Raw genomic sequence first — 23,638 nt, forward strand, 5'->3', positions numbered from 1 at the left:
ACATAGTTCTTAAAAGTATATGCAGTAATATTTATTAGAAACTAAATAACAGATGTGTTTTAGAAAACTGCAGAAGAACAATGGTTTCTTGCTGAGCCTGCCCTTGTTGTGAATTCTTTCTCCAAGTAAATAGATCTGGAGATGTTGTTTACTTTTTGCACGTGGAGATATGTTTGGAGTGTAGGTTTGATGGATGAACATAAATAAAATTGAATCAATTATGGGCATTTTACGCCCAAACATCACCCAGGTCTTTTTACAATATGGTGTACAATGGAATATGTAGTTCATAAAAGACACATACTATGCAAGGCATCTGTTAGCAGCACTGTCTTATAGCCCTGGTGGTCCTGGTTTCATCCTGACCTTGGGTATTAACAGTGTCATGTTTGCTTGTTGTCGCTGTGCCCGTGAGTTTCCCCATGTGGTGTTCCAGTCTCTCCTCTCATCCTAAAGACACGCTAGCCAGCAGGATAATTGTTTACTGCAAATGGCCCCAAATGTAGCTGTGTAGTGGACGAATCAGGATGTAGTTGATGGGTATATGATAGAGACCTGGTTCCATGGAAATGAATGGGATAATGGGACTGGTGGAATTTCTCTGTATTGTGAGAAATATGATACAAAACCTTTAGGCTGACATGTTTATTGGATGCACTTTGATTTTTAGCTCTCCATTCATAAGACCAACAATCCATATGACAAACGGCTTCTCTTAGTAATGAAGGGAGCACCAGAGCGTATCTTGGAGTCTTGTTCCACCGTGATGCTGCAGGGCAGGGAAGTCCTGCTGAATGCTGCCGAGATAGATGGTATTCAGACAGCTTATATTGAACTCGGAGGACTGGGCGAGAGGGTTCTAGGTAAGAGAACCACAGCATGCATTAATCTGAGGAGTTAGTAAACTCCGCATCACACTCGGGACATTTATATTTTTGCATTATTAAAGTACCGTTTGAGGCATCTTAGATGGACTAAAATGAAACCTTAACTTTACACTTTTTCTGAAGTAATTTCACTAATAGTACATTTGTTTTTTAATTAATTGGATCCAAAAGCCGACTGGTGCTTCTCACAAGCCAAATGTGTTAATTTGAATTTTATGTCTGATTCCTGACTTTCTAATATCTCAGAGTTTCTCAAAATAGATTTTTAATGTTTTGCAATTTACTGCTTTAAGTCTGCTAAGATTATATTAGCTAAATATTTTGTTCATTTGTGATTAACTTGATTTTTGATAATTAGTCTTTAATATAATGCGTGAGTTTCTGACTATTTTTAATTCTTCTAGGATTTTGCCATCATTATTTACCAAGGGACAAATATCCAGATTTGTACATATTTGACTCGGATAACAGGAACTTCCCAATCTCTGATTTGTGCTTTGTTGGCCTCTTGTCTTTGATTGATCCACCCCGCTCGAGTGTCCCAGATGCAGTTCTCAAATGCCGAAGTGCGGGAATCAAAGTACGTGTCTTCTGTTCCATTCGCTTTCGACTTTTGTTACATTTTCATCCAATATTAGTATCATCTTTCCTTTGAATTAACTTGCACTATCTCAATGAGAATAATGTAATGTTGGATCTGCTAAACTTTTGGCACCATCCAAAGTTTTTAAATCATATTTGATTTGCACCAACTACTCCAAGTGTTTGACATTTTTCAAAACTTGGCTGACACATCTCCTTTAAACTTGCCTCTTCTCACCTTACAGCTGTGCCCTCTAGTTTTGACACTTTGGGGTAAAAGGGGTCTGACTTTGTACCCTAACTATACCTCTCATAATTCAACATACTTCTCTCAAGTCGCCCCTCAATCTCTGATGTTCCAGAGAAAATTAAGAGAATTGGTGCTTCTGGCTGATCAGCCTGAAAGGAGTATATAAAAGAATTGGCATTAAAAAGTAAGGGTGTATAGTGTGATCTGAAGGTCTTGCATGGAAGAGTGATGGGAGCAAATTCAATTGTATCTTCCAGAGTTAATCTGAAATAAACTTGTAAATGAACCACTTATGCTTTGAAAAAACAGGTTTAGTTAAGTGAATAGTCATTTTCAAGTTTGCAATTCTACATTAATTTGCATAATTTACCTTTGGTGCTGCAAGATTTTTGTGTGGGAGTAAGCTGCCTCCTGTCAGTAACACTAAATGTGCAATATAATGGCAGCTGTAGATAGCTCTCTGCCTTTGATATTTTATGTTCATTGACATTGTGCTAATGCACTAGAGAGCACTTAAGATCAGACCTAACAAAGGCATGGATGATTATGACTAGCTGATGGGTTGATGGGGAGCAGAGCCAAATATGTTACAGAAGTAGAAATGGGCAATTGGAGCAAAATGTGGATGAAAACTCAGCATCACTACTGTGACTGAACTGGTTTTAATTTCAGACAATATCCAGTGATAGGAGTGAAGGCTAGAAACCTATGATTATGGTGGGGGGGTTAAACACAATGGCTATTTTTTAATGTATTTCTGCTCATCCAATACTGGATTTCAGCAAAATCAAAGACGTGGTTGGCTCAGCTTTTTGTCACCCCTGCACTTGCCAAATCTGATACTGTGAGTTTGACTGTTGTCATGGAGGGGTATCATGTGATTGAAAAATAGAAAGACACATCATTGAAGCAATCTAGGGGTAATGGTGCAGAAACAGGAATAACAATTATTTCAAAATGTTATTAAGAGTAAGAGGGAAGGACTGTCCAGCTGAAGCGTGAAACAAAGATATTGGGGGAGTGAGGGAAGAGGAGGAGATGGCAAGATGAACTGTGTTTAAGGCTGCAATTTTGTGGAGAAGAATGTAAGGGGAATATTTTCCACACCCCAAGTTGCAAAGAATGTTATTTGACACTTTGGCAAGGTTTTGTTTTAAGAACTGCTTTTATGATTAACAAGTTAAATAAAACAAACCTATCTCATTCTTATAAAATAAATCTATGTCTACCATTATAGAAGTTTATCAAAATTAAACAGAGATTTGAGATGATCTGTTCAGAGCTTCAGGTTCTTTCCTTCAATAAAATGATCAGCAGCTAAAGCCTTAAGAGGCATTTGAAGCTGGTTTTCAGCAGTGAGGGTAAAAGATATTGCAAAACTTGTACACAGAATAATACTGTGTCTTCATTGCAGATTCATTTCTGTCACATTATTCATTGAAAATCTGTCAAGGCTGATTTGTCAACAAATATTTCACAACAACCAGACTATGGCTCTTGTTCATAGAGAAAAGGTAGACATTAAGAAAATACAGTTTAGTTTAGAGATACAGTGTGGAAACAGGCCCTTTGCCCCACCAAGTCCACACTGGGCATCGATCACCTGTACTCTAGATCCATGTCATCCCACTTTCACATCTTTCACGCTAGGGGGCAATTTTACAGAAGCCTGCTCGTCTTTGGGATGTTGGAGGAAAATGAAACACTCAGAGGAAACCCACATGGTCACAGGGAGAACATGCAAATTCCGCAGAGATGGTACCCATAGCCAGGATCAAGCCCGGGTCTTTGGTGTTGTGAGGCAGCAGCTCTACCACTGCGCTACTGTGCCACCCTATACTCTAATGCAGTGGTTCTCAACCTTTTTTCAGTGATATACCCCCTGTGAAATATTTTTTTCAGCCAAGTACCCCATAACCAGCGCAAAAATATAGTGGTAAAATCTGGGGGGAGCTGAGGGGAATATGGGGAAGATAAAATGGGATTGGTGTAGGATTAGAGTAAATGGGTCCTGATGGTTGTCATGGACTTGGTGGGCCAAAGGACATGTTTCCATACTGCATGTCGATGCTTAATTGCCTAATCCAGAATGATGAGGTGCTGGTGTAGAGTTTATATTTTTAAATCTCACGTACCCCCTGGAGTGCCTTCATGTACCCCCAGGGGTACGCGTACCCCCATTTGAGAACCACTGCTCTAATTATATCATCAGCTGTAGGAAAGTCTACTGAAGCTCAGATTGAGGAGTTTATTTCTCATTTGAAATTTTTTGTAAAACCCACCAGTGTAACAGATGAACTTGGGTATAAACCTCCTGGGAAAGTCCTGAGAAAATATTTGGATATTGAATATAGAAAAACAATAAATAGACAGTTCTGCTTTAAAAGAAATTGGATAAAATGGTAGAAGATCCACCAAAATTGTTCATTTTATTCTTATTCCAAATTTAGTAATTATTTTTGTATTTAATTTCATGCATAATTTTGTAGAAATTTAAAATCAAATTGTCAATGTGTGAGTTATTGGAAATTCTTGAATAAGAATCAGATTATTATTTGTTGTTACCACTTCATGTTTTTACGTTCCCAACAGGTAATTATGATCTCTGGTGATCACCCGATCACAGCAATGGCTATAGCAAAGAGTACTGGTATTATCTCAGCTGATAATGAGACAGTGGAAGATATTGCAAAGCGTCTTAATGTTTCAGTCAGTCAAGTGAATAAAAGGTAGTTTGAAGTAATCTGTGTTAAGGCAAAGATTTTTCATTATTCATATAGAGATTTAGTGATAGTAGGAATTGTACTGCAAAATCAATATGCTAGACACTCATTTTACATATCTGAATGCATCTTTTTTGTACTTCTAATTAACTATGTTAAAATATTTCACTGAAGAAGTAAAATGGATAATCACACTACCAGCATGCAAGGGTGTGGTAGGAGTTGATGGACAAAGGTCTACAGCATTGTAAACAACATAATCTAACCTGACCTCTCAGACAACATAGCTCCTTGTTGGGAGTGCAGCACGCAAGAGTTAGCAGCTGGATCTGCGAATAATTCCACTGGCGGGAGGCTAATACACAAGGATGGGATAAAACATAAGGCTGTTTTTATGTCTGGTGTATTCAGAGGCACAGCTGAAATGAGCAGGTTCAGTTTTGGGTATTGAGGACTTTGCAAGATCTCTCTCTGATTGTGTGGGGTTTCCTCCAGTGCACCAGTTTCCTGCATGACATGCTGGTCGGTAGGTTACTTGGCCACTATAAACTGCCCCTTACATGTAGGTGAGTGGTAGAATCTGGGGGGAGCTGAGGGGAATATGGGGAAGATAAAATGGGATTGGTGTAGGATTAGAGTAAATGGGTCCTGATGGTTGCCATGGACTTGGTGGGCCAAAGGACATGTTTCCATACTGCATGTCGATGCTTAATTGCCTAATCCAGAATGATGAGGTGTAGAGTTTTTAAGTTCCTTACAGAGACATAGAGAACTGACCAGTCTAAGCAACTTCTCTATAGTGGTCACAATGAAAGTCTCTTGAACAGGGAAATTTTCAAGTCTATTGTACATATTTTGTACTGATTGCAAGAGCAATTGGTGAAAGTGGATCCAGTTGACAGGCATAACATATAAAGTAACTGTAAATTTCCATAGATTTTATGATTTGGGAATATATGTTAAAATGCAGTTTAATATAACTGGTGTATTTGTTCTTTATGTTTTGAATGGCAGGGAAGCCAAGGCTGCTGTTATAAATGGTTCTGAAGTCAAAGACATGAATCCTGAGTTCTTAAAGGAAATTTTGATGAGCTACACTGAAATAGTATTTGCCAGAACATCACCTCAACAGAAACTATTTATTGTTGAAGCCTGCCAAAGACAGGTAACTTTGTGTTAAACAACAACTAGTTTGGAGCAGTGATAGAACTTTCACCTCCAAGCCAGTGTGGTACCAGCTTGCACGTATCCATGGAACCCACATCACGCCCTAGACTGCACATCAGCGTGAGCAGAACTGTTGTCGTTACCAGTTTTCAGATAAGGCATTAATATATATGCCTGTTTGATGTGATGTAACATATCCCACAGCAATACTGGAAGAAAAACAAGTGGGTTCTGTGACTTAAAGACACATTTTGTGCCCTAACTTCAAGGTAGTTGAACAATTCATCATATTTCTATTTGTGGTGTTTATTTTGTGGCATTTACTTGTGAATGTCAGTCACTGTGTCTTTTTTTTGTTTTGATGTGAAATCCTGAATTCTGAAAAGTATTGCCCCTACTGTCACAATGCTTTTGTCATTTAGACTAAGAAACTCTGAGCTTTATAGAGATTTTCAACTTCAGTCCATCTGGTTACTTGGTATTCTCATCAGATTCTTCTTTGTAAAATCAGGGATCCATTGTGGCAGTGACAGGGGATGGTGTGAATGATGCACCAGCTCTGAAGAAAGCAGATATTGGAATAGCTATGGGAATTACAGGCTCTGATGCAGCCAAACATGCAGCAGACATGATTCTACTGGATGATAACTTTGCCTCAATAGTCACTGGAGTGGAGGAAGGTACAAGTCATGACAGTATCACAATATTATTACAAATGAGATAAGCTTTTAAACTGAGTAATTAATTTCTTATTGATCTAACATCCAAATAATAAATGCTGCTAACAAGAGTGAGCAAGATATCTGCAAATATACAAGTCAGTCTGCTAATATTTATTGCCAAATTTGTTTCATGTTTCCAAAGGTCGTCTGATTTTTGACAATTTGAAGAAGGCAATTGCTTACACCCTGACCAAAAACATGGCAGAATTGTGTCCATTCCTTGTTTATACCATTGCCAGTATACCCCTTCCCATTGGTACCATTACCATCCTCCTCATTGACTTGGGTACAGATATTGTAAGTAATTACAAATGATCTGTAATTAGTTATGCTGCATTTTGTGTCTTTTTAACATCATTCCATCAATTAATGCCTGTTATTAGTCATTCACAAAAATAATGAGCATCTTGAGTTTCGTTCCAAGTTAGATTTTCCCTTTAACACTTTAGATTATGATTCCTATGGAGATTTAATTTATCATTATGTTCAGCCCACGCGGAAAAGAACTCTAACACAAACTTCAAATATTTTTCAGGGGGTGATAGGGTTTTGTTATACACTCTAATTAAATAACACAGCAGTCATCTATGGACGCGAGGGGCTACATCTGATCTGCCTTGAGTCGGTGGACTGAAACATGTTCAAGACCACTTCATTTCATCCAACCTGACTGAATATACCTGAATCGTTACCAGTTTAATTAAGTAATGCATTGACAACTATATTCTACCAAGGACTAGTTAAGGTCTATCCTAACCAATAACCTTTAAACAAGGAGATTCATTCTTTGCTAAATTCCACATCTAGAGCTTTCAAGAAGGATGATCCCGCAGTGTACAAGAAGGTCAAGTATAATCTTGCAAGGGTGTTGGGATGCCAAGAGAGACTCCCAAGACAAGTTGGAGGCTCAACTTAATTAAGTAGATGCCAGACGACTGTGGCAGGGTTTGAATACCATCACAAATTGAAATCTGAAGTTGGGATTGATCTCTGCCAATGATGCACCTCTGCAGGATGAACTTAATGCTTTTTATGCCTGTTTTGAATAGGCAAACAAAGCCCCACGTATGCGCACTCCTTCCATTCCGTTCATCTTCACGGTGTGTTACGATGTGCACCATTCTGCTGTATTGAACTCTTATTTATTGTGGTATTAATCATTGCCATATGTATACAGGTTATTCTGTGAGCTTCACATTAACAATGAATTTCATGTTCCCTGATGTATTAAACAATAAACTAACCTGAATCTAATATTTCGAAAAATATGTAGATGGCAGTGATGACCAGAAGTATTTAGTCGAGAAAATCTCTACCTGAATTCTTTAAGTATGTACTTGAACCCATGATGCAAAATGCATGAATTTGTGTCGACTAAATACTTCTGGTCATCATTGCCATCTACATATTTTTCAAAATATTAGATTCAGGTTAGTTTATTGTTTAGTCTTGTTGCCTCATTGACAGATTCCATCTATTTCTCTGGCTTATGAGAGAGCAGAAAGAGATATAATGAATGTCCATCCAAGAGTCTCTGGTAGAGATCGGCTAGTCAACTTGCAACTTGCTTCTTATTCATATCTTCAAGTTGGTGAGTACTGAAACTTCACCAGTTAGTTACCTTACATGCAGATTCATGTTTGCTGGAGTCTGAGTACTTCTGTGCTAAGGTGATCAGACCTACTTGTATAACAACATTAGTGGGCGGCGCGACTCACCCGTTATTGAATGGTGAAGCATCTCCAGCCCGTGTTGCGGGGTTGGAACGACCCGGAGCGGGGCCGTACATCGCCCGGCGCGGCTTCAAGGCCGTGGGACATTACATTACTCCAACATTGTGACTTTTAGACCGGGAGTGGGGCCGTAAATCGCCCTGCACGGCCTAAAATGGCCGTGGGACTTATCATCGCCCGCCTGGGGCTTGGACATCGGGAGAGAAATGGAGAACAGGGGAGAGAAAATACTTTGCCTTCCATCACAGTGGGTTCACTGTGATGGATGTTTGTGTGAATTAAATTGTGTGTATGTCTGTAGGAAATTGTCTTTGTTTGTATGGCTGTGGAAACGGAATTTAGTTTGAGCCTCACTGAGGCTCAAATGACAATAAATATTGTATTGTATTGTATTGTATTGTAATGTTTTGGTCTCCTAATCTGAGGAAAGACATTCTTGCCATAGAGGGAGTATAGAGAAGGTTCACCAGACTGATTCCTGGGATGTCAGAACTTTCATATGAAGAAAGACTGGATAGACTCGGCTTGTACTCGCTAGAATTTAGAAGATTGAGGGGGGATCTTATAGAAACTTACAAAATTCTTAAAGGGTTGGACAGGCTAGATGCAGGAAGATTGTTCCCGATGTTTGAGTTGTGGTTCCCTATGCCTTGAACTGGGAATAGCAGGTCTGACTTCCACCCATTTCCCTGCTTGAGCTTTAAGGAGTTGTGCAGAATGAGGTGGACAAAAGAGTGCATGACCCATTTAAAAACATTCAATTAGGAAAATATAATTGTATTCCTTTACATTTTGAAACAGGATCTATTTGAGATTCTTAAAACAAAAGAATTTTGAGGCATGGATAGAGGGGAAAAAACTTTATCTGATGAAAGAACAGTGAGGCTATTTAAGAGTGTAGTCAGGAAGCACTTTTTCACAATAGATCAATGGATTTTGTATGTTTGAGTTTGACACACGATAAGGATCAAAGCTGGATGACTAGAATTGAGTTAAACATTTGAATACAGTCCATTTATGATAACCATGAATGGTATACTCCTTTTTATAAAATGAATATAAAGCTTAAAGCTTGATCTGACCATAATGTAAAACAGCATGCAACAATACCAAAGCATAATGAAAATGATTATTTGAAAATACATAGGATAGAAAATGCTAGTATCTCTGCAGTATATTGCAGGCATTATCCCAGCCTCATAAATGTTCATATGGGAATTACAAACCTCGTGCCATTGAGTCCATGCATTTGATTGGAAAGGAAAGGTTGTAGGGTACAAGGGCATGTATATTTTTCAAATCAAATAATCAAAAGCATAAAAGCAAAATCAAGTAGGTGCTTAAGTAATTTAAACATTTACATTTTAATGTTTTAGTTTTTCAATGTTTCTGAATGGTAAGATCATCAGGCATCTTTGCCAGCGTTGACACCAGCAAAGACTGGGTAGATGAATTAGCTACTCACTTTCCTTTCACAGCTATTTCATGGGTAAGGCTTATTCTGGCAATCAATGTGATGGATGTATCATTATCGTGCCAAGACATGCAACCATTCACCATTTTGATTAAAGATTACATTTATTGGCATACGGTATTCTGCAAAAGGTGAATTTATAGCTTGTATTCCAGAACGTTCTGGGCAGGGGTTGTTGATAAATATTTGTATGACTGTATTTTTCTTATAATTTAAAGAATTAAGAAACTTCTACTTTGTCCATGAGCCTAATCCAGTTTAATATTTTTTCATATGATCTTCAGCTATGTGAATGGATATGAACTAATTTATTTCTACCTGTACATCTAGGTGTGACACAGTCATTCGGAGGATTTCTCTGTTACTTCACTGTCTTGGCAGACCAAGGCTGGCTTCCATCAAGGATTATTGGCATCCGTGTACCTTGGGAAGATGCCACTAATAATGATGTTGAGGACAGCTATGGACAAGAATGGGTATGAATTTTGCTAAATGAAACATTGTGAAGCTTTTGGTCTGAGTATTTAAATTTATACACACTCCTTCTGAAGTGTGGTTACTGTTGTGTAGACATATATAACAGTTGTAAGTGTAACTTTAAAGCCCCTTTTGGTTGAATTGTGAGATTAAGTGGCACAAGCACAGTGAAGGAACTTAGCTTTACATCTCAACCTATGCGGTTTTGTGTTTCTCTGTTACACCAACGCAGATGTTTAGTTCTGCCTACATCGTGAGCTGCTTGCTCTAGAAATTTATCTTCTGTTGAATGTCCCAAATGTGGCATTGAATGCAGGTTGAACTCCATTTCTGGTCTGGTTTTATTGAAGTCAATGGACTAATTATTGTGGTAGCATTCAACATGTAAAAGTGGTATGACATCATATGCTTAGTGCATACTCCAGAGGGTGATCTTCTATCACTCCACCACCCTAGTCCACAAACATTGTTCTTGAACATTTGCAGCTGTGGGAATAGGGTTATTCTGAACTTTAGTAATTGGAGTAGGTCATTTCACCACTCAAACTTGCTTCACCATTCAATAAGATTATGACTGATCTTGTTCCTTGAGCTCTTTCCTTTTGTCCCTCACATCCTACAAATATATTTGAGTCCAGAAACCTCTTGATCTCCAATTCGACCCAAAAACAAGTTTATTTTTCCTCAGATTCTGGTCAATACACAAGTTTTAGAAATACTTTTTGACTCATCCAAGTACTCTTTGATTAATACTACTGAAAATGGAATTTAACAAAAAAGTAAACACTTTTAATCAGGTAGTGTGTGTGCAGGAAGAGGTGACATTTCAGGTTCCTAATCCTTCATCAGAACAGAAAAAAAAAAAGAAATGTAATGAGCTTTAACATGCAGAAAGAAGGGAGTGTCAGGAGGGAACAAAAGGGAAGGTGGCCAGAGTGCTAGGTAGAATTTTACTTAGAAAAGCTTTTACCCACAACACGCCTGTGACTGTTCAATTCTGTTTCTTCTAGACGTTTCAGCAGAGGTTGTACGTGGAGTGGACCTGTTACACAGCTTTCTTTGTTGGGATAGTTATTGAACAACTTGCTGATTTAATTATTCGTAAAACCCGGCGGAATTCTATTTTCCAGCAGGGAATATTTGGGTATGTCGTTTGATTCTCTGTACTATTTTATCATCAAACATTAAATCAAACTGCTCAATAGTTGAACTGTAAATCTTGAGGATAGGTGGGTGCAAAAAGGAACTCATTTCTGAATGGTGAATCTGGTGGTATACGTGGGATTTATTGTTAAACTGTGCAATTACTGCTTCAGTCCGAATTGTTTCAGTATTGTTTATTTAAACAATGGTTGGGCATTGGTAGTAGGCAATGCATCACACCATTGACTGAAATGGACAACATCATGAACCTGTACTCTGGGAATAGAATTGGGAAATTAAATGGGTGAAGCAGGCATCTTTCTTAAATATTTATATCTACTTATTTATATTTTCTAGAAATAAAATGTTGTGGATAGGTCTTCTCTCTCAGATTTGCATTGCTGTCCTCCTTTGCTATATCCCTGGGATGGTAGACAGCCTTCATTTTACTCCTCTCAGGTGAGGTATGAATACTGATATTATTTTGGACGACACTGTGGGCTCCTGTGACACTGTTTAATTATCAAAAAGCTATGAGGCTCACACCCAATAGTTCATGTTTAAACAATGCTTTGTCAAACTTTGCAGGAACCTAATTCCATGCATAGCTTCCTTTTAAAACAGAACATTTTAAATTCAAAGTGGTTAAAATAAATGTAAATAATTTAGATTGTAAGTTTAGAAAGTTCTTAAGGAAATAATTTTGTTTTGTTATTTCTTGTTATACTCACTCCCCCCCAAAAGCTATAGCGATCTTAACATTTTATTTTCATGCAAAGTACATGATATAATTGATAACGGAATGGGGCTGCTGATTTGAGATTTTTTTAACAAGCCAGTTGGGGAAAAGCAGATGTAATGGGACATAATAGTATGAAAGGCACTCCAATCTTTAAAAAAATGAGATTAACAGTTGAGAAAATCTATAAATATGGGAAAGAAACAGATTGTTAGCTGTATATATAATACCGTACAATCTTACCATGGAGTGGTGTAAATATGTACAGTAACATCTGTAGAATTAGAAACAGTGCTCTTCAAATCCAAAAATAATCTTGTATAGGATAAACAAACCAGTTTTCAATATTTGAGGCTAATCAATAAGCACAGTATGATTTAGATGACAATATTTAAGTTGCTATTAAATATGAACTATTATCTTAGAAATGCCTTCATGTAATAAATGCTTTTATTCTTGGCAGGGTTCAGTACTGGTTTGTGGCCTTGCCTTTCGCCATTGTAATTTTTGTATATGATGAAATTCGTAAATACTTCATTCGCAGATATCCTGGAAGTAAGTCTTTTTAAAGTTTAGTTCTCATTCTTAAAACTACTTTTAGTACAAATAACAAATTAACATGGTAAAGTGTGGATGGGGTGGGCGATTTGAATAAAACTGAGTTAAAATTTTGTACAAAACTTTTCTCTAAATTAGTCACACATTTGCATCATTAGCTGAAAATCAGAAATCCCAAATGGGGGGGGGGGGTATAGCCTTGGTGCTTGCAATTCCGATCCAGTCTTCTGTTCAGCCATTGAAGAAGCCCCTTACAAAATGGCATCTGATAGTTTGATCTTAAAATCTATTAAAGTTTGTTCTTCTATAGATTCCATAAAATATTTCATGTCAAGAGGCACATTATGAAAATTGGCCAATACTTTGTCTATGCTGCTGTGATTTTATTATTTGAAAAGTCTACTGCATGTTTCTATTAAGCGAGGGGGAAAGATGGTAGATTTTCAGAAAAACAAGATGAATCAACTTGTTATTCAGTAAAATCAAGGGCTACTTTTACAATACCCTCCTGAAACTTTTCTTTGTTAGCACTTTAATCTTCTGCAGGGGGAGCAGAGTTACGATCCTGATCTCTGGTGCTGTCTGCATGGTGTTTGCATCTTCTCCGATTACCTGGGATTTGTGCAGGTGCTCTGGTTGGTAGGTTAATTGGCCATCATAAGTTAGCATAGTGCAGGTGGGTAGCAGATGAATCGGGGGAGGAGATAGGCATGAGAGAGAAAGAAAATAGGTTACAGGCATTGCTACTCCTCTGGATTATCATTTATTTTTTTAATCTTTTCAGAGCTTAGAGTTTCACAGGTTTGGAAAAATGGACCACTTGGGATCCGATACATTTTAATGATTTGGATGTGAATATAGCAGGAATAATTAGTACACTCACGGGTGACAGAATAAAGTTAGTGTTGTGGAGAGTGAGGGAGGTTATAGATCAGATGGAAAGTAGGATCGAGCATTGGCAGACAAAATGTAACCACCAAATGTGAGGTCATGCATTTTGGGAAGTTGAGGGTAGGGCACTTAGGAATATTGTTGAATAGTTCCCTGAAAGTGGCAACATAGACAGATAGGATGGTGCATAAATCATAAAGGTTTGGAGGTTATATTGCAACTTTACAGTACAATGGTTAGACTGCTTTTGGAGTATTGTGTTCTGGTCACCACACTATATAGGAAGGATATGGTTACATTGGAGAGAATCCAGAGGGTACTTACCAGAATGTTGCCTGAATCAGAGGACTTTACACATGGCGAGAGATTGGATAAGTAGGCTTATATGCCCTGGAGCGTCGAAGGCTGTGGGGTGACCTGATATAAGTGTACATATTTTTAAGAGGCAGAGATAGGGTAGGTGGTCATAACCTTTTTTTACCCCATCAAAGGGGAATTAGATGGAAGTGAGCAAAATGAGCTTGATAGAGGATTTGACAGGTGAGTAGTTGACATTTGGAACTCATTGCCAGAGGAGGTGGTGAATCGGATACATTTAAGAAATATTTAGGCGCTCGAATGCTGCATTTGGTGGATTAAAGGAATAATGTATGTGCTGCACAACTCTGACCCTAAGAAGACAGCTGATTGTTTACTGTATTAGTCCCATATTCCTCGATTTCTATAACATCCAAAAATCTATTGATCTCTATCTTGAATTTACCAGTAACCGAGGTTCCATAGCCACATTGGGTGGCGTATTGCATAGAGTCTCTAACCTCTGGCTGAAGTAGGTTCTACTCATCACTGTCCTGAAAGACCAAATCTTAATTTTGAGACTGGTCAAGTTCTGGAAGAATATTGTCCATTTAAAGAAATCATCTCTCATTCTTCTAAAACGAAGAAGGGTGCACGTCTGATGATGAATGGTCTCACCCACATTTCACTACTTGAAATGGAACGAGTGGTCATGGGGTCACTAGGAATCTAGCTTCTTCTGGTAGGCATTTAATGCTAAGTTTTACAAGGAACAGGGCTATCATTTATCACATGCTTTTAGGGGCATTTTCATTTCTCTCAGGAATTTTAATCACATCCATCGTGGGATGAGAGTGTAGATGTGATTCTAAAACTTGAGATTTTGTTGGGCAACAAAAAAAATCCTTTAATGCATTTAATGCTGAATTAAAGGATTAGTGAGTTCTTAAAATGTGCATTGATTGAGAGCAATATGATCATTACAGGTTGGTGGGACAGGAACATGTACTATTGAAGGTTGACTTGCGACTCTTACAACCCTGCGTGTGGCTCCAAATGCAAGTCAAGTCAGCAGATACGGCCAAGCAGGTAGAAGAGTGAAGAATTGCACCATACTGTTGAAGCAATAATTTCATGCAGAGGTTTACTTCTATATAACTGTTGGAGAGCAGTAAGTGTTGGTATTTTACACTTTAGAAAATACCAAACAGTTGCTGCTTACTTCCCTGCCTGTTCTCGAGTAGTAATTCAGGTCTAGCATTATAATGTAAAAAATTTCTCTTCCAATCATATCCCAGCACTTTGCACAAATTAATTAAATATGAAATAAATCATGCGTGGGTTTTCAGCTGATCTGTACCTTATTAAGTCGGTCACAATGAATCAATAGAGCTTTGCATATGTGCTTCTACTCACAGGATCGTGGAATAAACCAAGCATTCTACAATTTGGAGAGAGAAGCAGAAACATAACTAAAAGAGAACATACCTGTTGCTACTGTCATTGTAAAATACCCAGTGCTTGTTTAATTGTTTTGTGACATCAGTAAAAAAACATTTGATTATTAATAGAGCAATTTGTTTCATCAATTTCCAAGTCTGGTAGTTAGCAGCTTAGATTAGTACACTGATCAGCACACTTTGAAAATAAGTGGAATTGCTTTAAATAATATTTAACAAATGATTAAATGCAAATTACATTGTTAAGTAGAGTGCCTCACGTGCTTCCCTGAGTGAGGTAATAAGGTATATTTATGTCTCCCTTGAGGTGAAGCACTGTGTTTACCTGATAAACAAATCGTGAAGCAGAGTATTACCAAACAGAAAAGGAGTACTAAATCTACAACACAAAGCTACAAGAACTTTTACTATGCGTGTTTGTCTATATTTCGAGCCTGATTGGCATACAGGAAGTTTTAAATCCCTTAATTCAGCTGTGACTTTCAAACTACATTTTGAAAGAACACAAAATGCAAACATGAAATTAAAATCTACAAACATGTTTCTATGATCATCATTAACATTCCAAGATGGCAATATTGCTATGGAGAGAGGATAAAAATAGAGTTGCAGGTTAAATCGTGGCTTAAATATTACAATGCCAAACAATCATGGAATAATAATCATTTTGAATTGTCGACAAAACAGGGGAATGTGAACAAGGGTGTGGGTCTTGAAAAAAAAAGGGAAACATAGGCAAAACTCTCAAGCCTTGACAGGTGGGATGCGCATGACGGCTTTCCTCAGTTCAGGTTTGGATCAATGCTGACAGACTTACAACAAGTTAGAAGGTTCTGAGTTGAAGCACTGCTCCAGAAACTGGAACACATAAACTTGGCTCCTATGAAAACTGCATTTTAACTGTAGTTATTAAGATTCTTACCATCTGTCCTGAATGAAATGGAGGAAGATGGCGAAGAAGATATCTTGTGCAGCCTTTTTGCTTTTCCTCGGGACTGACCTCGAGAATCCATCCGGATTCCTAGTTTAGCTTCAGGAAAAGAAGATCAATAGATGAGGTAAATCTGTATTCAACACAGGGTGAGTGAAACAGAGGCCTTAAGCCAGCATCTCAAAATCAATTAATTATTCTTTTCTACCTCAGTATTTTTTGCAAACAACAAACAAATGGAAGAAATGGGGGAACCTATTGCTTCGTCAGTAATGCTGTGGATCTCAGAAATACAGTATAAATTACAGCCACTGGTATATGAGGTACATTGATCCCATACATGACTAAATTTGTTCTATTACTTTCATTCTGTACACTGATAAATAGAGTTGCTTTCTTCATCCACATGCATTGAACTAAAAACTCCGAAGGACACAAAGTGCTGGAGTAACGCAGCTGGTTGGGCAACATCTTTGGAGAACAAGGATAGGTGACGTTTCGGGTTGGAACCTGAAAAACTGAGATCTTTTTGACTTACCTAAGAATTTTGGTGTGACAATATTATTATTGTTCAGTAAAGGTGTATATGTTGGTTTGGAGGGACTGACAGGCCCTGGAAGATATAAAAGTATACACAACCACTTTAAAAACTTCTTACTAAAACATAGAGATTTGTACTTGAATGTTTCTATGTCGTCCAGATGGCGAGGGTCAGAGATGAGTGGGGTCCCCAGACGCTATATGCCATCACTGTCACTATGTACATTTCATAAAAAGCTAGATTCATCTACAGTTTACGATCAATGAATGAAATAATGATTTTTTTTTAACCAGTGTTATGCTTTGTAGCATTGGTTTACATTAAATGCAATGTTAGTTTGCAAGCATTGGTTGTTTTTTTATCCCTCTCCATCACTCATTCTTTTATTGCTGCTTTTTCTGTTTTCACGTGATCAGATCCTGTGTGACTGGCAGCAATCTGATCTGAAATGAATGTTCATTTTTTTCCATTTTGCTTTGGTAACTGTAAACTTACCCATTCTTGCCCCATAATTACTCCTTTTCTTTTGAGGAACCAACTTACTGTTCACACCAAGTAGAACATAGACCTCTCTTCCAGTCAAGATATCAGAGGAGTACGAATGTTGGTTTAGTAATAGATTTTTCACCTCTCCATTCTGATCTGCTAGATCAATCTCAGCTGAAATAAAAGTGCAACAGAAGCTTGTTATTGGCAAAAATAACCATCTATGACAGATTGATTTCCTCCATAACTCATTTCTGTCTACAAATGAATCATTTCTAATGATCTTGCATTGCTTTTATTTAACCCTACATCACAACAATCCATTTCCTTCATCTCATTTATCCTGTTAAATTTTTTTCACAATACAGGTGCACAACCTTTTATCCGAAGATCCAAATAACGAAAACCTCCGAATAGCGGACATTTTTTCGGTCCTTGAAGAAAGGTCCTTGAAAACGTTCACCGAGGGCGGCCCGCAGAGGTGACAGCGGAACCTCCGGTCGGTCCTCGAAGAAAGGGGAACTAAATCCCCATTCATAAAAGAGAAGGTGAGGGTATATTGCGCGGGATGGTTAATAATTGACAATATGCTGCTGCCTGCCCGCTGAGTTAAAAAGTTCCCACGGTAGACTCACGATACACAGTGTATCGTGAGTCTTGCGTGGGAACTTTTTAACTCAGCGGGCAGGCAGCAGCAGATTGTCGCTCCCTTCAGTTTCACCCCACCTACACCCCTCTGCTTCCCGGCCATGTGTGTGACCCCTTCCCTCCCCTCTCCAGCTCCCCGCCCATTGCACCGGCGCGGGGGCTTTGCACTGTCTTCATGTCGGCGATGCCAGCAGGTCAGTGCCAGGCACTGGAGACGTCAGGACCAACGGGACACCGACCCCCAGGCCCACTGCAAGCACGGAGATCCCAGAGACCCACAGCCAGCAGCAGCCCAGCCCCGTTCCAACTCCAGAGGAAAACTGCAAACTGGCCGGAGACGTCAGGACCACCAGAAGCCTCTCCCCGATGGGCCGCTACGGCGACAAGTGGCAGTTCGCCCACAGCCCGAGCTGTGCTCCCTCATCGGGACACCGACCCCCAGGCCCACTGCAAGCACGGAGATCCCAGATCAGCAACTCCAGCCCAGCCCCGTTCCAACTCCAGAGGAACACGCTCCCCGTATGGGCAGAAGCTGATGGTGTGCAAGGGACGTCTTGTTCTTGGGGTCGCGCAGCTCGGGCTGTGGGCGAACTGCCACTTGTCGCCGTAGCGGCCCATCGGGGAGCGGATTCCTCTGGAGTTGGAGGGGGAGGGGGGTATTGTGCTGTTTGATCGCCCCCTACTATCCCAGGGACAGGGAGACAGGACATTCACCGAGGGCGGCCCACAGAGGTGACAGCGGAACCTCCGGTCGGTCCTGGAAGAAAGGGGAACTAAATCCCCTTCATAAAAGAGAAGTGGAGGGTATATTGCCCGGGAGGGTATATCGCCTACCTGGAAGAAACCGGACATTTTTTCCAGGATGTCGTCTGCACACCAAAGCTCACCAAAGCTCACGTTTGGCGCTAAACATGGCACGCCAAAGCTCACGTTTGCCGCCAAACGCACGTCGCCTCTGCTGCACACGGATATAAGAGTGTGAAAATGTCGCCTTAGGCCGCCTAAGGGCATGTAGCCCCGCTAAGGTGACATGAGTGCGAGAGGTGATTGAATGCTGCGGTCACATTTACAAATTCAGGAATTCATTCAACACACTGCATTTCATACAGACATTTATTCTGCAAGAAAAAACTACATTGAAGACTCAAACTCGCGACCGAGGAACTGCCGGGATCGAGGCGCAAACTCGCGACCTTGCGAATATGAGCCGAGCACTCTACCACTGAGCCAGCCATTAAAATCTACGCTAAATATTTTCCATTCCTAAGGCCGACAAATTCCGAATTACGAAAAGTGTCTGGTCCCAAGGCTTTCAGATAAAAGGTTGTGCACCTGTACCACTATTCTAGCTGTGTAGTCATTTAATAAGGAATACTCGCCTTTAAGCAGCTTTAACATGTGCTTCCAGATCCAAAGCCACCTTTGGAAAAATCTGACTATGAGTTGATAACAATTTGGTCACAATATCTGATTAAGGAACATTTTCTCTTAAAGGGTTACCAAATCTCTTTCCCCTCAATACGGATGAAAACAAAGCACTACAACCAAACATGAAGACAACACTTTTCTATATTTACAGGTTTAATCTCTCTAATATTTCACTTGCTTATTATGTATGATGCAGCTCTACTTGCACTGGAACTTCACTAGTAGATGGTAGTATCTCCTTCGCTACGGAAAGATACAAAATGCTGGAGTAACTGAGCGGGTCAGGGCTTGGATAGGTGACGTTTTGGGTCAAGGCTTCTTCAGTCTGAAGGGTTCAACCCAAAAAAATCACATATCAGGGTCTCAACATGAAACATTGCCCATCCATATTCACCAGAGCTGCTGCCTGACCCACTTAGCTACTCCAGCATTTTGTGTCTTTCCTTGGTTAACCAGCATCTGCAGTTCAGTATTCCTGCATCACCAGATCTGTTTTAAGGAGGAAGCTTCTAATTCTGGCAATTTCTTATCTGGTTCATTTGATGATATCATCCTTCCATATCTTAGTTGGTCATGATGATGTGTCATCGTATAAATAGGTGAATTAGGAGCGAGATTAGATCATGTGTCAACTAAGCCTGCCCCACTAATTGTAACCTCAATTCCTCATTCTATTCTCCACCTTACCTATTAAGAATCCATCTACAAATTGCCTTAAAAAAAAAATCAAAGACTGTCCACTTCATATCTCTACAATTGGACCTAGAGCAAAATTAATAATTTCTCTTACCTTCAGTCTCATAATGACAGTTCTGTTTGATGTAGTCCAATAAAATTTGGGTCTTGCAGTATGGATTGAAGAGAGCATGTTCATTATCTGCAGTGTACATAAACAAGATTACAAAGTTAACATCACAAACATTCTGACCGTTCCTACCTCCCACCAAAAGAGTATTGTGACTTAGAACTAAAGAATACAATGATCCAAAATGTCCTGGACCCAACCTACCATTTGGTATCACTGCCTATGGTCCCCACCTACACATTTTCTCAAGGCAAAGACCTACCTAAACAAGTTGACACCGACAAGTACCTTGCGAACAGGCTCTAAGTAGGCTTTGTGTGTCATAACCGCACCCCCCCAGAAAGCCCCTGACAGATCACTGGTCATCAAAAATGGTTTAACAAAGATATTTATAAAACCTATTCAAACAACTTGAATAAGTGAGAAAATAAAGTTAATGAGTACAAATTATTAGGATAGGTCAAATACAAACAATAAAGGTGAATTCAATAAAATAATGCACATAAATCATTTACTTCCATCCACAGCATTGTGAGCTTAGTCAAATGAATGAGATCTCTGTTCATGATCGTTGTTATGTGGCTGTGGACTGGATGTAAAGTGCATCTGGTTCCATTTGTCAGCAAGTCACTGCTCCACTGCTGGGAATGGTGCAATTCATCAGGAAACGTGTTGGATTGTGAATGTCCAAGATGTGGTGAGCCATGAATAGCTGATATCCAGCAACCCCTTTTTGAATGCTATAATCGAGCCTGGTTCAGTCCATTTTCTAAAGTGGAACTTTATCTGATTATTACAAAGTTGCATTACATTTTCTTCGTTCTCCTTTACATTTTGGAGCTACACAAAAAAACCCATTTATGAGATGTGGCTATAATGAGTAAAACCTGCATTTCATAGAATCATGGAAACAGAAACAGGTCCCTTCTTGTCCATACAAATATGACAACAATCGATGTTGATCCCATTTGCCTGCATTTTGGCTTTTCTATCCAAGTACTGGCTTAAATGCCTCCGTTACTTCCTCTGCTAGCTTGCGCTGCATATTCAGCCTCTGAAAAACCCTTTCCCTCCGATCTCATTTATTACCCATCTTTGTGTCACGCTAGTTTATAGTTCTTCAAGGGCGTTGCTTAACAGATAATCACAAGTTCCATGCCTGGGCAAGATATTTGATCAATGCTTTCTGTTCAGCTGCTGTAAGTCCTAACATCCATCTGAGCATGGAATTCAAAGATTAGCATTCTGCACTGGAAATGCTCTCACTATAAGTGAGAAAGTAGCCATTTGTGAACGACCTAGCCCTTATACTGACATGATAATTCAGCACACGATCTAGGTATTGCATCAACGAAGGAAGGCTAACAAGGAAATGAAAAAGGCTATTCTGTTATTTGAGCCTAATCTTGATGTGTACTCATTTACCTGCCTTGATTCCATATCCTTTTATATAATTACCTAAACAGAGTCAATCACTGTAGTTTAGAACATACAATTGTCCCACTTTCACACGGCTTGAACCATTTTTGAGGAGCCAGTTCTACGATCCCAGTGTAATTTGCCTCTGGACATTATCCCTCAGCCCCACAATCTTCACACTGCCCATCCACAACTTCTTCATCCACCATGCTTCACCCACCTCAGAGCTCCTAACTGAGACACACACTCTTACTACTGGCTATCTCCCCTCTGCCCTGATGCAGGGGCTAGACGGCATACGACCATTCATTTCCATCCACAGAGCTGCTGAGATCCTCCAGCAGATTGTTGGTTGCTCCAGATTCAAGCATCTGCGGTTTCTGGTATCTCCATCGAGCCACACACCCTGTTCCTTCCCAGGGCCGTACTCAGCCAGTCCACTTGCCTCAGTTTTCCAAGCGTGCCAGAAAAACGTCAGCAGAGTCTGGATCATTGCCAACAAAGTCCAGGTTTCTCCATCAAAGGCCAATCACCTTCTGACCTGTAAAGGTGCAGTTTAAAAAATAAATAGCCCAACATATCCAAAGGGAAATGCAGGTGAGTGGAACATTTCCTGTTCCTTTTCAATCCTTTTATATTAATACAGAAATGTTGCACCTTCCTCATGGTGTCCTGGGGCTTCATGTGCACTAAATTGAAACTTTAAAGTTAGCAGTTGCAATTAGTAGTGTCGTTATCTGAAGAGAAAAGGTGCCCCAATTTTACTTTCAATTGATAACATTGGGACCAACAAATCACATTTATAAAAATTAATAAAGCGCAATATATGGCAGTAAAACATAAACCAAACAATGATGTAGACTGACAATATTATGTTTCTTTTACTGATATGAATGAATATGCCAACAATTGTTTTAACCATGTTGTTGGAGACTTTCCTTCCCTGCTCCTTCCTCAACCTACATTGCAGAATACAGTCAGAAATAATTTGAAGAGACATTTAAATCTACTTTATTGATCTATTAGTTAACTGTTACCATATGCAGCTAGAGTATTATATGTTTAATGCTTAAGATATTGTCACAAAATGAGGCAATTATTTTGACTGTTATAAAAGTTCTTACACTTACCTCCATATAACACTGTAATAAACATGGTACTTTGGTATCACTGCGGAAACATTGTAACAAGATTTTGAAACTTTGCAAGTTGATTCACCTGATGATGAATGTGGTGTTCGTGCAGCTCCAAACAGCAGTGCAAGACTGGGCATGTTGCAGTGTGCTCCTAACATACACCAATTAAATGAATAATTCAGCAGATGCAAAACATACTCAATGAGCAAGTCAGATTAAATATGGTATTCTATTACCTATTACCAAGCAATGGTTCTAATATTTACTGTAAGCTTTTTGAAATTAATGTGGAATGCAAAACATCATTGTTGAGTAGCATTAGTGTGTCAACATAATCTTCAGTGCTTTTGTTGTGTTTTATTGTGTTGAAAGCCTTTTAACTAGAATGAAATGAAGGAACATTCTGTTCCGTTCCTTGGATCAGACAGAACTTGAATTTATTTCACATACAGAATAAAAGTGATTTAATACCCACTTTTCCTTGTATTTTCTTGACATACCTGCCTTAGTTATGTGTTACTAACACTATTCCAGCAGATCATGTCTTCAAATCACAGTCCAGGACATGAGCTGACCTTTTGGTGAAGTACTAAGGGAGTGCTGTGTTGCTGGATCCGTTAAACTTGACATATTTTGTGATAAGGGTATAATGGAAACTACGCAGCTCTTGTGTCAACAACTGAAGGAACACAAGCACATATTTTCAGAAGACTAAAGCAAAAAAGATTAATATCCTTTTCTTAATAAATTATTAGAAAATTGATGACTTGCATCTGGAATATATGATATATAACCCCAAGTAGATGTACCAGAAAGAGGCAACCGGTCTCTTTATTGTCAAACTATCAACAGTCTATGCTGCAACAGGAAATCAATCAAATCTTACAAGAGAAAAGCAACCTTTCCAAATTATTATAATAAGCTTTGACAAATCTTCAAATTGATACTATTCACATAGAATGCACAGAATATCGCAGAGTTGAAATGTATTACATATCAAATAAATTTAGATTACTTAGACTGATATTGTAGCTGCTGAGATATTTTAATGTACAAGCACATTTACCAGGATTTATTTCAGTGAGCTTTACTACATTTTGTCATAGGGATTGTATTGTATTGTATTGTATTGTATTCAAAT

At 39.0% G+C, this 23,638-nt stretch overlaps 2 protein-coding genes across 2 annotated transcripts in view; one reads left to right on the forward strand and one right to left on the reverse strand.

The window, feature by feature from the left end:
• atp12a (ATPase H+/K+ transporting non-gastric alpha2 subunit) overlaps positions 1–15,210 on the forward strand; it is a gene marked incomplete at its 5' end in the record, with an annotated part of 37,086 nt that extends 21,876 nt beyond the window's left edge. The window contains 12 exons of the mRNA XM_033049542.1: positions 671–863; positions 1,292–1,467; positions 4,312–4,448; positions 5,457–5,607; positions 6,121–6,289; positions 6,474–6,628; positions 7,799–7,922; positions 9,869–10,014; positions 11,026–11,159; positions 11,516–11,617; positions 12,361–12,452; positions 15,062–15,210. Of these exons, the coding sequence (XP_032905433.1) occupies positions 671–863; positions 1,292–1,467; positions 4,312–4,448; positions 5,457–5,607; positions 6,121–6,289; positions 6,474–6,628; positions 7,799–7,922; positions 9,869–10,014; positions 11,026–11,159; positions 11,516–11,617; positions 12,361–12,452; positions 15,062–15,183 (1,701 nt within the window). The remainder of the gene's footprint in view (positions 1–670; positions 864–1,291; positions 1,468–4,311; positions 4,449–5,456; positions 5,608–6,120; positions 6,290–6,473; positions 6,629–7,798; positions 7,923–9,868; positions 10,015–11,025; positions 11,160–11,515; positions 11,618–12,360; positions 12,453–15,061) is intronic.
• A 135-nt stretch (positions 15,211–15,345) lies between these two features.
• Positions 15,346–22,627, reverse strand: LOC116991174 (uncharacterized protein CXorf65 homolog). Its single transcript, XM_033049543.1, has 6 exons — positions 22,492–22,627; positions 19,928–20,014; positions 17,119–17,235; positions 16,573–16,647; positions 16,026–16,133; positions 15,346–15,428 (listed from the first exon to the last, which is right to left on the reverse strand). Exons 1-6 carry the CDS (start codon positions 22,514–22,516, stop codon positions 15,346–15,348), a joined length of 495 nt encoding a protein of 164 aa, XP_032905434.1. The 5' UTR covers positions 22,517–22,627.
• Between the last annotated feature and the right edge of the window lie 1,011 nt (positions 22,628–23,638).

Source organism: Amblyraja radiata, chromosome 33, assembly GCF_010909765.2.
Source record: "Amblyraja radiata isolate CabotCenter1 chromosome 33, sAmbRad1.1.pri, whole genome shotgun sequence".
NCBI classification, from domain to species: domain Eukaryota; kingdom Metazoa; phylum Chordata; class Chondrichthyes; order Rajiformes; family Rajidae; genus Amblyraja; species Amblyraja radiata.

Excerpts from the sequence above, each read along its gene's own strand:
- LOC116991174 (XM_033049543.1), bottom strand. The coding sequence starts at position 22,516 with ATGTTTATTACAGTGTTATATGGAG. Across the intron at positions 20,015-22,491 it reads TATTACAGTGTTATATGGAG|ATAATGAACATGCTCTCTTC; the intron begins GTAAGTGTAAGA and ends TGTACACTGCAG. Across the intron at positions 17,236-19,927 it reads CTGTCATTATGAGACTGAAG|CTGAGATTGATCTAGCAGAT; the intron begins GTAAGAGAAATT and ends CTTTTATTTCAG.